This window comes from Musa acuminata, chromosome BXJ1-1, assembly GCF_036884655.1.
Source record: "Musa acuminata AAA Group cultivar baxijiao chromosome BXJ1-1, Cavendish_Baxijiao_AAA, whole genome shotgun sequence".
NCBI lineage: Eukaryota > Viridiplantae > Streptophyta > Magnoliopsida > Zingiberales > Musaceae > Musa > Musa acuminata.
In genome coordinates, this window is record NC_088327.1 from 5,343,214 (window position 1) to 5,357,109 (window position 13,896).

The 13,896-nt window shown below is 37.0% G+C and overlaps 1 protein-coding gene across 2 annotated transcripts; it reads left to right on the forward strand.

Annotated features, from left to right (window-relative positions):
- Positions 1 to 111: 111 nt before the first annotated feature.
- LOC103986835 (uncharacterized) lies at positions 112 to 12,512 on the forward strand. Of its 2 annotated transcripts, none has more exons than XM_018827172.2 (10): positions 112 to 274; positions 388 to 572; positions 1,334 to 1,442; positions 2,995 to 3,397; positions 6,624 to 6,693; positions 6,791 to 6,852; positions 9,095 to 9,210; positions 9,290 to 9,396; positions 9,931 to 10,070; positions 11,765 to 12,512. In XM_018827172.2, the coding sequence occupies exons 1-10, from the start codon at positions 194 to 196 to the stop codon at positions 12,031 to 12,033; spliced, it is 1,542 nt and encodes a 513-aa protein (XP_018682717.2). In that variant the 5' UTR covers positions 112 to 193; the 3' UTR covers positions 12,034 to 12,512. The 2 variants fall into 2 exon arrangements, with proteins under 2 accessions (XP_018682717.2, XP_009403226.2); XM_009404951.3 differs by having other exon boundaries at positions 113 to 274; positions 6,791 to 6,858.
- The last annotated feature ends 1,384 nt before the right edge of the window (positions 12,513 to 13,896 follow it).

The window sequence follows — 13,896 nt, forward strand, 5'->3', positions numbered from 1 at the left end:
AAAAAAAAAAGATCCAAAAGAAAATATATTTTCTAGAAAAATCGAACTCACATGAAGAGATTTGATTGGGCTTCAAAGAGGCCCAAATCCATCGCTCCTCCCTCCAAACGTGGCTTTCCGATAGACCCCATCGACGCGATTTCTTTCACCGCCTCCTCCGCTGCTGCGCTTCCGACTCCTCTTCTTCTGCGCCATGGATTTCGAATTGAACTACGAAATTTCTCGCACCGTCGATTACCTTCGCGCCGGAAACTTCACCAGAGTCGCGTTGCAGGTCCTTGTCCCGTCCTTTGTTTCGGTCCAATAGCTTCGGCTTTCTGAAACCTCCGATTCTAGGGTTTATCTTGCTCTACCGCATGATCTATGAAGTGTTATCTTTGTCGTCAGTTTCCTGACGAGCTGCTGAAGGACTCGCCGCGGGTGGCTAAAGCCCTGAGGAGCGAGCTCGGGGCGGGGGTCCGGCTGTTCGTCATGGCGGACGCGGCGTATGGAAGCTGCTGCGTGGATGAGATTGGGGCCTCGCATGTGGATGCCGACTGTGTGGTGCACTATGGGCACGCTTGCATGAGCCCGTAAGTTATCTTTGATATGTTAACTTAGGTTTCTGGGTTTTAGGGACTGGGGACTTGGAAAAGTATGTACTTTTGATGAAAAGGCTCACTTTGACGGTGATCAAAGATGTCGGTTCGTCATCCTGTGCCTTAGGTTTCTCCATCATCCAGACGACGATTCTACTTTTCTTTTCATAATTCCCGATGTTGCAGTTTAGGGAAAATTTTCTGGTCGCTGCCAGTTAGTTTTGGCAACTGACGGTTTTGGTTAAGCTTCTAAGGCTTTAATTTTAGCATAAAGATCATAACTTCATCGTTCTGGACTGTTTTCAGCTCCACTACCTTGCTTCTTTATGGGTTGCACATCATGGTCTTGAATTTAGAGCTATTTTTCAGATTTGAGTAGGATCTATAGGTCCCTTTTCTAATGGTCTTTACCAGTTCAGTGTATGATATCTCTTGAAATTGATACCTCATCCAACCTTGTGCTGTTATTATTGGTTTTAATGTTCTTTCTTGGTGGAATTTTGCACTTGAATCGAGAATTTTTTGGTGATGCAGTAACCTGTTCAGGTTTTGATCTGCCAGTTGTAAATTTTATCAAAGTTTTACTGTACTATTGTCTCAATTTTTCTCAGTTTTCTTAATTTTGTAAAAGGACACATTTTTTCCCTACTTGGGTGGTTTTGAATGTCTTCCATTTTATAGATTTTTAAACAAATTGCTTCTGCTTTGAAATCATTGTTCCTTTTTATCTGTAATTCCTGATTTCTTACTTTCAGAACGTCGACTTTGCCCGCTATGTTTGTGTTCGGGAAGGCTTCTATCGACATAAAAGATTGCGCTGATCTAATAGGTCACTGCTTATCATCTACCAACAAACCTATTCTGGTATGTGCCACTTATACATGCATATATATTATAAGTACCTATGTTTTTTTTGTATTAAATTCTATCTGTCTGTTATGTTCAAAAGGCTATTGGTTAAAGAAAGATTTTTCTGCTGCTTAAATAAGAGAAAATGGAAGTGCTAAAACATGTGAGGCAGAATAGCATGGCAACCTATTCAAGCTTCTTAAAATATTTGTTATAAATTCAATGGATGCTTGTAGAGACATAGTGATGCAGGGAGTTCCTTGTCCTCTACATTTGGATTTTAATGGAAGTGCCACTGATTCCAAATCTCAATCGTGTAGACATTAAAATGTGTTTTGGTAGATTTATGATTTGCCTACATGTTTTTGTTAATCAAATGCTTTGTCGCCATCAAGGATTAGACCTTGAACTAAATCATAAGATCTTATAAGGATCTCATTGTCATCAGCACACTGTGCTGGCTGACACATTGCATGTCCCATTTTGATCACACTACTTGTTGATAGGCATGCTGGAGTCACCAATTATTTCTTTTCTTTTTTCTTTTTTTGGTTTTTTTAGGGGTGTGAACTAGGTAAAGAAAGTTATTATAAACATGTTTCTATAGCTTAGATTGAAAATCCATTATATAAGAATCCTTTAATTTCACGAACTAAACAAGTGATAACTATTAGTATTGCAGTTGTCATGAATCCTCCTTGCCTTTGGTTTTGCCTTGTGTTATGATGTAAGTATGCCATTTAAAAATTCCCTTGTCCACTTCCTGAGAGTATATAACTATGTATTTACCCCTTAAAGATTGAGATTTAGAAAAGAAGCATGTGACAATCGTGGTATGTACCATAATATTAGCTATAGAAGGGATATACATTATATTTGAAGTTTCAGTCCCTTTTTGTGATGTCATTTATTTTTGCAAGAATATATGTGAGGTACATCTTTGGGACTTTTGTAACGCTGTTCACTTCCTAGTTTCTACTATTCTACTTCTTTTTATAAATCTGAGCATGGTTTCCTAAATGTTTCATAACCATGATATTTTGTTTTTGAAATAAAAATTTTGTCCACATCAACCATCTGTTTGTTGCCTTTTAATTTCATGCTCTATTCATCTTTCAACACAATTTTTTACTTGTTTAAGTTCCTTTACTTTTTGTGTCATTGGCCCTTCATGGATTAATTGGGCTTTCATGGAATCATTGGACATCTCTCCTTATGGTGATTAATCTGGTCTACAATTTGTTAATCTTTACCAAACAATTTATCTGCTAATGGTTAGCTTTAAAAACCAATATGTTGTACAGATGATGTGGCCATCCTCATTTGCAACTGACTTGTCATCATTATAAATAATGTAATCATTAGAGTACATGCGATTTCATGTTGACATATAAGTATGATAAAAAAAGGTTCTATGGCTTTAGTTATATGATCAGTTAGTCATAAGATGCTCGTCATAATAAATCACCTTGCAGTGTACAAAACTAAAAAGTAGAATGTAATGTATTCACATGGTCTCTTTTAAAGTTTGTTATTAAATTATTTATTCACCACATTTAATATGTAGGTCTTGTATGGACTGGAGTATTCACATGCATTGATGCATCTCAAAACAGTGGTAGCTGACTCGTTGGTATTGAGTCACTCCAACTGGGGCCCTATGGTGAAATATTCAGATGTCATTGGTTCAGTGATAAACCCATCACAGGACTGTACAACAGAGAAAGATCAAATTAGGTCACTAAATGGTTCCATTACTAATGCTGGATTCACTAGTGGCAGAGATGAGAAAAAGATCCTTAAGTTTGGTAATGGCCGAAGAATGGAAAATGGTACCTGCTTCGAACTTGGAGGACTGACATGGAGTATCCCATCAGATCACAAGATAGAGGACTACTTATTATTCTGGATTGGACCCGAGAATTCTGCATTTACCAATGTTGTGCTTACATTCAATAACTGTGAAATAAGTAAGTAAAATTCTGTAAATGTTTGATATATTTCTTTTAACTAATTGTCAGATTATGGATCTTTTTCTGTTTAAAGCTAAAATTCTAGGAATTTTAACTTGAATTTAGGATGTTTGGATACTTCAATTGTTGCCAATAATTGACCTTTTAGTAGTTAGTGCCATTTCATTTTATTTGCAATTATAATTCTGTTGATTGAGTCTCATACTCAATTTGGTTGCTATTTAAAGGATATGGTTGTTATTTGAAAATACTCTTTTCCCTGTTCGAGTACTGACTTTTCTGTAACATTATTGTTACTTTTAGATGGAGGTTATGTCTTGTGCATTTATTGGATTATTTGCATGTCAATTACCTACAAGCACTTGAAGTTTTAGTGTAAAATAATTTCTATCAAATTTGCCATTGAATTAAATTGTCGGTGTTTCATACTTAATGGAAGTCATTCTTTTATCTATTTACTCATTAGGACAAGAGCTGTAAGAGTTTGCTGCATTTCTTGTCAATAGTTATTAACAGATGGCTAAATAATGCTTCAAAGGCTTAATATTATGATTGTGAAAATTTTACCATAGCCAAGATATCCCTCTTTCATTCAAGGAAATATTAGTTGCCAAGATGATATATTCTTGCTCTTTGAGTTACTTTGGAGTTCTGATCTCATTAATATTTTGTACTTGATATACCATATGATGATGACCAGCAGAAATGGCAGCACCAAAAAGCTGAAGGGACGCTGAATTGTTAATATTTGTTGGAGCCTTGGTGTGAGGTGCAACATGGGCTGCACTTAATGTAAAACTGGATGAAAGCATGTCAATTGCTGTAGCAATAGAGCAAGAAGAGAACGAAAGAAGAAAAATAGAAAGGGACTGATGGCTTAACAGAGTAATGAATGGTGTTGATGATGGCAGGGTTGGTGGTAGATATTGGATGTACTGATTAATATGTGAGAAAAACAATTCAGATCAACTGCTTACAGCTGATTTTGCCATGATCAAGCTGTATCAGTTAACTCTAAGTGACATTGACATTTGACTTATGCATATGTCTTCTTCGTATCTTTTATTTTATTATCTTTTTGGATGAGGAAGGGAAGAGGTGGCATCTAATTTATTATTCACATATCATCATTGTTAGTGGTGATATCTAAAAGTAGGACTAGGACTCATTGCTTCAGGACGAGGGAGGGCTGGTTCAATTTATTGTGAATTCCTTAATTTTTCTTCAAAAGACGCATAAGCAGGGGTGATACCCTGGCCTCTTCCAAACCCCAGCAATGGTCTTCCCAACCTCTCCCTCAAACTCCCGACCACAACAAATAGGAAAAGGACAACTTAGTAAATCTATATCTTTATATAAAGAAAAACATGAAGCAGCTCGTGGATTGTTTCAAATCAGAACTGAGCTGCACTTTTAAAAATCACCAAGCTAGAATATTTACAATAGATCTGAGCTACTTCAGAAAAATTGAACTTGGATATAAGTTGAAGTCAGGATGTCTTATTTTTTATTTTCAGGTAGATTAGAATACAGGCCAAGACAATGACTAATTTAGTTTAAATTCTTGGTGGTAATTTAGCATAAATGTTTCTTTGTAAGGAACTGAATTTAGGGTACCAAACACATACAAGGTTGGGCCTGGATCAGTATGGTCCTGTTTGTACTGGCATAGACACATGATATGTGGAGATGTACTGTGGTGTATGAAAAAGGCAAGAAAATCTGCAAAAAAACTTAAAAAACCTAATCTTAGGTTTCTTTCTCACCTAAGCTTGGCAAATACATTCAGAATTGATAACAATAAAGTGATTTCAATCTTGAAAACAATAAAATACCAAATTGAAACATATATCGGATAAGGATAAAAAACAATATCTAAAAAATACATGTATATGGGAAAGAGTTTTAATTAATATACATGCATAATAAATTTAATGTAAAACTCAAAGATGTACCTGCTCCTACCAAAATGATTGATGTGAGTCCATGGCAGGTTGATCAAGATCCTCGATATGATGAAACTGTAGATAGATACAGTATGTCTGCAAGACTCGTGATATTAGTAAGCAGTGTACAACTTAAGCAATGACGTGATAGCGCTTCTCCCTTACTTTTATTTTGTTTGTTAAAATGTTAATTCAGTGGATCAAATTCACTTGATCTTACCATTCATTGTTACTCCTATTCTCAATTATTCGGCAATTTCAGTCCAAAATTTGGTTTTCACCATCATGCTTTGATGTTGCTCCTTAAGCATGCCTTTCTTGACTTCTGTCCATAACCAGGTACATAACTTGGTTGAATCCATAATGTCCCAACTCTGTGGGGTGCCTTTTACACTACTGACAAAAACAAAATTGATTTAACAGATTAGGGACAGCTTATGCTACATGAGTTTGGCCTTCACTGAAAACAGGACTAATTGAATATTTTATTTGTGCAATTAATTTTGTTGTAAGTTTTGTCTAGGACTCTTTACATTAAGAACCTCAAGTGAAGGCAATTAAGCTTGTATACATAACAAAAAGGAAAGCTAATTGTTATCCTTCTGTTATGTATCTTTGGTAGCTTATCCATCCTCGCTATTTATCTTTGTTGCAAGTGCCACTGGTAGTCTTGATTTCAGTAGAGATGTGTCAGAAGTTTACTTAAGGAGTTGGACCATTTTCATGCATGACTTCTTGTCTAGTATAGATAAATCCATCCTTCTGCTGTATATCTCTGTTCATTGCAAGTGCTGATAGCAATCTCAATTTGATAGTTGTGTAAAAAATTTACTCTTCATGACCACTTATCTAGTAGTGATGCTATTTTGCAAGTTTGATAAGTAAACTCTTTCAACTGATGCACTATGATTTATCATATCAGTGAACTGCAATGCTGTGGTAAAATGATGCTAGTGGACCACTGTAATCACCTTATTGCAAGGATACAAATATGTGTGACTCACTTCAGAATGTCAAGGTGGAACAAAAGTTATCTCACTACTTGAATTTGAGAATTTAACATGGAAGAGCAAGCAAACTTTTAGACATGTTGTGAATGCATGCATTAAATAGTCTCTTATTCTTGTTATGATTTAACTTTTTTTAGCATGATAAAGATGCTGATAACATTGAAAATCACGTAATGATATCATTTTTCTTGAGGATATTTGAAAATGCAAATTGAAGTTTTAAATAATGCACATTTGTTTCTGTTCTGAGTTTTTTATTTTATTCAGTCAGGTATGATGCTGATGAAAGACGCTTGCTGGAGGACACCTCTTGTCAGAGAAGAATTCTCAAGCGTAGGTACTAAATGTGCATCGGGCATATGTTTTTAATACATCACGTGTCTCATGGACAACTGACCTGGATTAACTGCCCATGTATGCATAAATTCATGTAGATATTACCTTGTGGAGAAAGCAAAGGATGCAAACATTGTTGGCATATTGGTTGGCACTTTAGGTTGTGGTATGTTCATAGCAGATTTTTATTTTATATATGTACCATTTTGGCATTTTATTTAAAGTTCAGCATCTCTACACTATCTCTGGCATAAATTAGTCCTTTACGTTGCACCTTATTAGTCATGTGCTGAACTAAAAATAATTTGCAATGACTACTTTGTGAATTTACATTAATCAAGGCTTGATTTTTGTAAATCAAGTTAGTAGAAGAGAGCTAGGCTAGGGTGATAAGAGAAACCATAAACCCTAACCTAATTACATGAAATTAGATTAGAGATTAGGTTCAAACTTACCTGGATTTGAAGAGAATTAAAATAAAATATCTTCTTCTTGAGCAAGTAGTTCTATTTTAGATGTTCTGGAGTGATTTAGGAGAGTTTTGAGGGAGATTAAAAGGGAATGACAGTGAGAGAGAGGGCACATGAGAAGGAGAGTAGAGGAGAAAGAGAGAGGATTGGTTTGATATGAACCAGCCAAAGAGACCTCAATTGGTCTCTTTCGCTTGAGGTACGACTAGTCGGGTGGGCTTATCACTTGGTAGTATAGTCAAAGGTGCTAGGCGTTAAAAGGCAATAAGGTGTTAAAATGCCTGAGGTGCTAGGTGCTTGCCCGAAGTCTAAATGATGCCATGCACTTGCTACTATTGAAATTTTTTAAAGAAATATGTAATTATTGAGAAATATGATCAGTAAATTTAAAATAAAACATCAAATTACATTAATTCAAAGTACCATAGTATTACATTGTCCAAATATAATAATAAAAATGATAAAATAAAACAAGATTAATATCAATGATCATTCATTATCCTCAACAATCTCAATCTTGTCATCATCCTGCTGTTCAGTTGATTTGTATCCCTGAGGAGCTATTGGGAGTTGCTGCCAATTGGTAGGGGAGCAGGGAGCTATTGAGGAGGATTGAGATGGGGGTATCAATTGGAAGGGAGTAGGGAGCTATCATTGACGGGAGCGGGAGCTATCGGAGGAGGGTGGGTCAACTATCAGCTATTGGGAGTTGCTGCCAATTGGTAGGGGAGCAGGGAGCTATTGAGGAGGATTGAGATGGGGGTATCAATTGGAAGGGAGTAGGGAGCTATCGGAGGAGGGTGGGTCAACTATCAGCTATTGGGAGTTGCTGCCAATTGGTAGGGGAGCAGGGAGCTATTGAGGAGGATTGAGATGGGGGTATCAATTGGAAGGGAGTAGGGAGTTATCATTGACGGGAGCGGGAGCTATCGGAGGAGGGTGGGTCAACTATCAGCTAGGACGGGAGGAGGAAGGAGGGAGGAGAGAAGGGAGTTATTGGGGAGGAGGTAGGGGAGGAAGGAGAGGGGGCTGTCGGGGTTCAAGGAGGCTCGATGCGGAAGAGTAGGATGAGGGAGAAGTGGGCTATATCGGGGTCTGGGGATGCTCAACGCAGAAGGGTAGGAGGAGAGAGTAGGAGGCTGTCGGGGTTCGGGGAGGCTCAACATGAGGGGGAGGGGAAGGAGAGAGAGTGACTGCAAGAAGAAGAGCCCATCGGAGATCCACTCAATGCATAGAAGCCTCTCACTATAGGTTGACTATGTCATTCGCCGTTGGAGGGGAAGATGCTGCTGCTGTTTGCTGTTGGAAAAGAAGACGTTGTCGCTGATTAGGTTTTCCGAGGGAAAGAAATAGTGTTTCGTGCATGTGCGTGAGGAGAGTGGGGGAGGGGGGAAGGAATTGGGCTCACGCTGATATGGTGCCGGGGGAAGGTGTTGGGCTCATGCTGACATGGTTCCATTGAACCAGAATCAGTGGATCATGGCGAATTTGGTTTGTTTCAGGTTCTAGTCAACTGGATTTGGTTCAGGATTGTGCCTGAACCGCCGGCACCTAGGTTGTCCCCAGTTGATGGTGCCTGCTTGGACCTATTACTAGGCACTTGGGCCTCGCTTTACTCGGGCACCTAGGCAAGCACCCAATTATTTTCCTTCTGCTTGGTAAGCTCCATTTACAGGGTTATTGGATGGTAATCCCTGTATTGGTCTTGGACCTGATTGGGCTTGTTTTGCTACCTGACCGCTGGTCAGACCATCAGATACACACCCATGCTATACTGGGTCTGGAGAGTAATGCAAACACTTCAGTTTCTCTTTGGCTTTGAGTTCTGAAATCCTTGAAGCTTTATATTCAGTCTATTTCTGTTTCTGGTTTCTAATTTGCCAAGTTAATTCTTGTTAAAAGCATATGGTCAATTTTGTCTGCTCCATACAGCTGGTTATCTTAGTATCATCCAACAAATGAAAGAACTGATTAAGGGCGCTGGAAAGAAGTCCTATACACTAGTAATGGGAAGACCAAACTCTGCCAAACTCGCAAACTTTCCCGAGGTAGTAATTACTCACAAACTGCAAGTTTCTTCTGTTAAATTGTTTAGGTTGAATTATCTGATCATGTATCCTGGGCCAGTGTGATGTTTTTGTCTATGTCTCTTGTGCCCAAACCGCATTGCTGGACAGCAAAGAATTTTTAGCTCCAATCATCACTCCTTTTGAAGCTGCATTAGCTTTTGGCAGGTAAATTGACATGCACTGTCACAAACTGCCATGCACTCACTACCTTTTGTTGATAAAGAAATGTGTTTATTCATTTTTGTTATTATCTTTAAATTGATTTTATATTTTAAGATGATTAAATATGGTTAACTCTTTCTCTCATAGAGTAAAATTTCATGGTTTTTTACCCAAATTTATTTTGATACCATGGTGTTTAGGTAGCCAACTTAGACCTCAAAGTGATTTGCATATTTTCACCAAACTATGTCATCATACTGGGTGTCCTAATGTCTGAACTTTTAACTTTTCTAACTTTTCATTACGGACTGATGCCTGTGATGCAAACCCTGTTCCTAATTTTCTGTATGAATGCACTGGCAGTGTCATTGACAGCTGTGAACATGTATTCATGGTTGGTTGTCTATCCCTGCATCCTTGCTCCACAAATATGCAATTTGGCCACTGAATTATTTTGTTAGATTGGTGTACCATTCTTCTTTTCCTGGACATCTGATCAGAAGAAAAGGTTTCTGAATGACTTTTTCCAACTTTTAGGGGAAGACAGTGGACAGGAGAATATGTTTTAAATTTCCACGATCTGATGGTTTCTAGTGGACCAGAAGCTGTCAGTGGCACCGAAGAAGCTCGGTTTTCCTTTATCAAAGGTGGTTATATGGAAGATATTCAGCCTGAAGGTATTTTCAATGTGTTTTAACATGATACTTTCTCTTTATTTGTTCATCATCTGTTTCCTTGTAGAGTAAATTTCCTCCTTGTGCACTGAGTTTTATTTAGTAATTTATGATAACAAACAGGCTACAGTCAGCCTTGTGATTTATCAAACTATGGTTGATCTTTACTATTGATGGTTGGATGGATAAATACACCGTTGTTAGGAGTTTGTGAATGAACTTGATATTTAGTATGTGAAAACGAATCACTTGCTGCCATGGGCCACTTGCAAAATCATGAGACATGAGATGCATCATCTTCTGGAACCAAATGCTATACCTCCGAGATTGGAGAGTTAATGGGAACTATTGGAAATTTATCTAAAATGATCCCTATAGATTTTTACTTCAAGAATATATGCAGCTTCTCATGCATCCATTCTAAAATTAAGGATGATTATTCCTTGATTGCATTTGACAAGTTCCTTGTCATTATTAGCAGACAATATGTCATCAATATATTGAGATAAAAGTTATAAATTTTCTGTTAAGTGCTAGGCACACTGCATCTGGCAAATTGAAGTGTCCCATTGCTACTAGGTTGGCATCTAACATTTCAGAAGTTGTATCTTAAAGTTATTAAAAACCCATGGTTTATAGCCTTAGGTGAATATTAAATTCTGATTCTCTGATTATTCATGTAAATGTGTGGGATCATTATTGTATAGTGCTGTCTCTGATGAAGGAAAATATTGCTCAAAATTAACAAGATCAAGAAGTTTATTGTACTTAGAAAGCAAAGGATTCCACACGCAGTGGAATTTTGATGAGCTAAATGGTCGATGATCTCATCATTAAGTGCGACCAGCTTTCTTCTAATGTCATGTGGGCACATCCGAACGTAAATTTTGCAGGTATTGCTGGGATCAATCTTAGGAAATTGATATGAGTTTGGATACTAAATCAAGTTTTTCAATCATATGATCCTGTGACAACTGAAAGAGATGCCCAATATGATAAGGGAGCTGAGAGCTGAGAGAGATGTCCCATATATAAGGGAGCTAAGTTGGTCATACCTTCACCAGTAAGCAGCAAGTCCTAGCAGTTATTCAGTTTCTTCCTATCAGTTGATGTGCATGACCTTTTCCGATGTGGCTGTATATGTGAAACTGGAAGATGCATTTTCGATCTACATTCAAGTGTAATTTCTTAAGGAGGTATGGACATGCTAAAGAGACCTAGATATAGTATAGCTCTGTAGCATTCCTGTAATTTCTTAGCATACTTCTGTAACATTCCTTCTTAAGTATAGCTCTCCAGTTAGTTTATAATCAGAATAATGCCAGAAGAGGGGAGAGCTAATCATTGATGATTAGAAGATTACTTGAGATAACTATGCAATCCTTCTGCGCAAGTATCCAATCCTTCTGCCACAGTACATCTTGAAACATTGACTTATAGCTGACATCTAATTATATAGCTTCTTTTGATGCTGACAATCTTTTAATATTTCTTGTTTTATTGGCTCTTTTTAAACAGTGAGATTGTTCAGCATTTCCACTGGGAAATTGAATTCACATTTGGTCTGTAATTCATGCCAATTTTCTATTGATGCAATTTTTTATGGTATCTTTTTGATACCTTTTGGTCAAACGCTAGTGCTACTGAACTTATGTTTCATAGTTAATTTGATAATTGAGAACTGATCATTTTAACAGAAAATGGTGAACATGAGGAAAGGTCCCTTGCATTGGCAGAGACCACTGAGAAGGCACTAAATTTGCAAAGCCAGCATCCTAATACTATTATGTTCAAAGGAGCTGCTAGATCTGGGTCGGAATTTTTTGCAGCTCGTTCCTACCAGGGTCTCAACAGGCAATATGAAAACCTGGCTCCTCAATCCTATGTGATAGGCAGGTCCGGCAGGGCATCAGGTTATGCAGATGAGAAAATGCAAGCAAAAGAATCACCCGGTGCTGCTATATGACATGCTTAATATGGTAGCAGTTGGTCTATTGTGCATATTCTGAGCGAGTAAAGTATTCACATTGTGCTATTTTATGATATGCTGTTTACGGGATACTGGTCATGGATATATGCCAAGGGATGACACATCAAAAGACTATGGATATACTGATTAGGCACGACAACTTCAAAAATGGGTGATATTTGCCAGCCAGATTGGACATCGAGTTGAGTTGTCTCCACTGAATAATTAGTTTTGTTAGTGATGTTTTGTTTACAATTTTGTAGATGTGGTCATATTTAAATATGTTAATCTCATGGTCAGGGTGTTGTTCTTAATCCATTTGTTGGCTGCCCTTGGCCTGCTTTCTTTTGATTTGGGTGCTGCGGAATCTTGTTATTTTGTTTCGACCAGTGAACATGTTTTCATTTCTTCCTAGAAGTTGTAAATTTGTGTGTGTAGACGAAATGCAGTTTTAACAAATGGTTTTGGTCCTTTCATATTTGTTGGCTATGGTATTGCAGATGTGCATCACTCGATGTTCATGTAGTATATTGGGCGATTTCCTAGGTGACAGTTGATAGAGGATAAAATGAACCATCTCAGAGACCAACATATCGAGACCTTCACTTAGCAGTGGAAGGTCGTCATTTCTAGCATGTTAGTTACGATATGTAACCACATAGTGGCCAGTTGAGTTAGGGTATAAACATGTTTTCTCATTTTGTTTCTCTCTCTTTGGCACCTATTTTTTCTACATCACTAACATGATTGATTAGAGATTGATTTAGACATCGAAGGGACCGAGTTGGACTATCTTCGACATTGGTCTTTTATAAGGTCTCGGGTGACATGTTGGGAGATTAGGCAATATCCATATTCTTATGACATATTTTACTCCTACCTATCATCTTCGACTTCTAGAGATAACATGCATCGCACATTGTTTGGTTCGAATAAGCTTGTCGGGCAACCAACCATGAAGTTAGTACTATGAAAAACTCTAAAATTAGGATAAGTATATATTATTTTTCTTAGTTAGCGACTTTTAATATCTTAGTTTTTATATTTTAAAAAATTACATTGATATCTTTATAGTAATGAAAGTGAAATATCTAAGTCCATTTATTCTAATGTCATGAGTTTTATTAACGAAAATAAAAAATAAATGATAAAAAAAAATTTAATATTTCAGTTAGTGGTGATAGATAAAAACGTTGTTAGGAACTGCGGGTGGCTATTATGAATGAAGAGAGTACTGGCGAGAGGTGAGAGCTATTCTATATTTGCGTCAATGTCGACGTATAGTTATCGAATGACTCTTTCATCACTTTGTATTTGTGTTAGTATCGATACAGATATAGAGCAATCCTCACTTCTCATCCAAAACAACTACTCGCGGCCCCTAGCAGCACCGTTGTCCACCACTACCGACGTCATCCGCCACCATCAATTAAAAATATTTAAATTATTTTTTTACTATTTATTTTCGTATTTTTATTAATAAAACCGATAATATTAGGATAAACGAGCCTAGATGTTTCATCAGTGTAACTTTGTAAAGTACATGAATCGAATACTAAATACTAAAGATAGCTAACTACAGATAATATATAATTAGCTCCCTAAACCATCGTTTCTATGTTTCCTATGTAAAGATAACAAACTATCCTTGTATGATACAAACTTTCTTTTTTATTACAGTAGTTTCGAATGGAGTTGTAATGTGTCTCCGTTGAGACGTGTTGGTGTAACAGAAATTTTGTTTGATGTGCACTTGTGATAATCATGTACGCTATTTTTTTAATAGAATTTATAATTTTTTTAAAATAGACATGTAAAGTTTTCTATTTATAGTATTGTAAGATAGAGTTATAATAATGC

Excerpts from the sequence above, each read along its gene's own strand:
- LOC103986835 (XM_009404951.3), top strand. The coding sequence starts at position 194 with ATGGATTTCGAATTGAACTACGAAATTTCTCGCACCGTCGATTACCTT. Across the intron at positions 275-387 it reads TCACCAGAGTCGCGTTGCAG|TTTCCTGACGAGCTGCTGAA; the intron begins GTCCTTGTCCCG and ends CTTTGTCGTCAG. Across the intron at positions 6,859-9,094 it reads GGTTGGCACTTTAGGTTGTG|CTGGTTATCTTAGTATCATC; the intron begins GTATGTTCATAG and ends TGCTCCATACAG.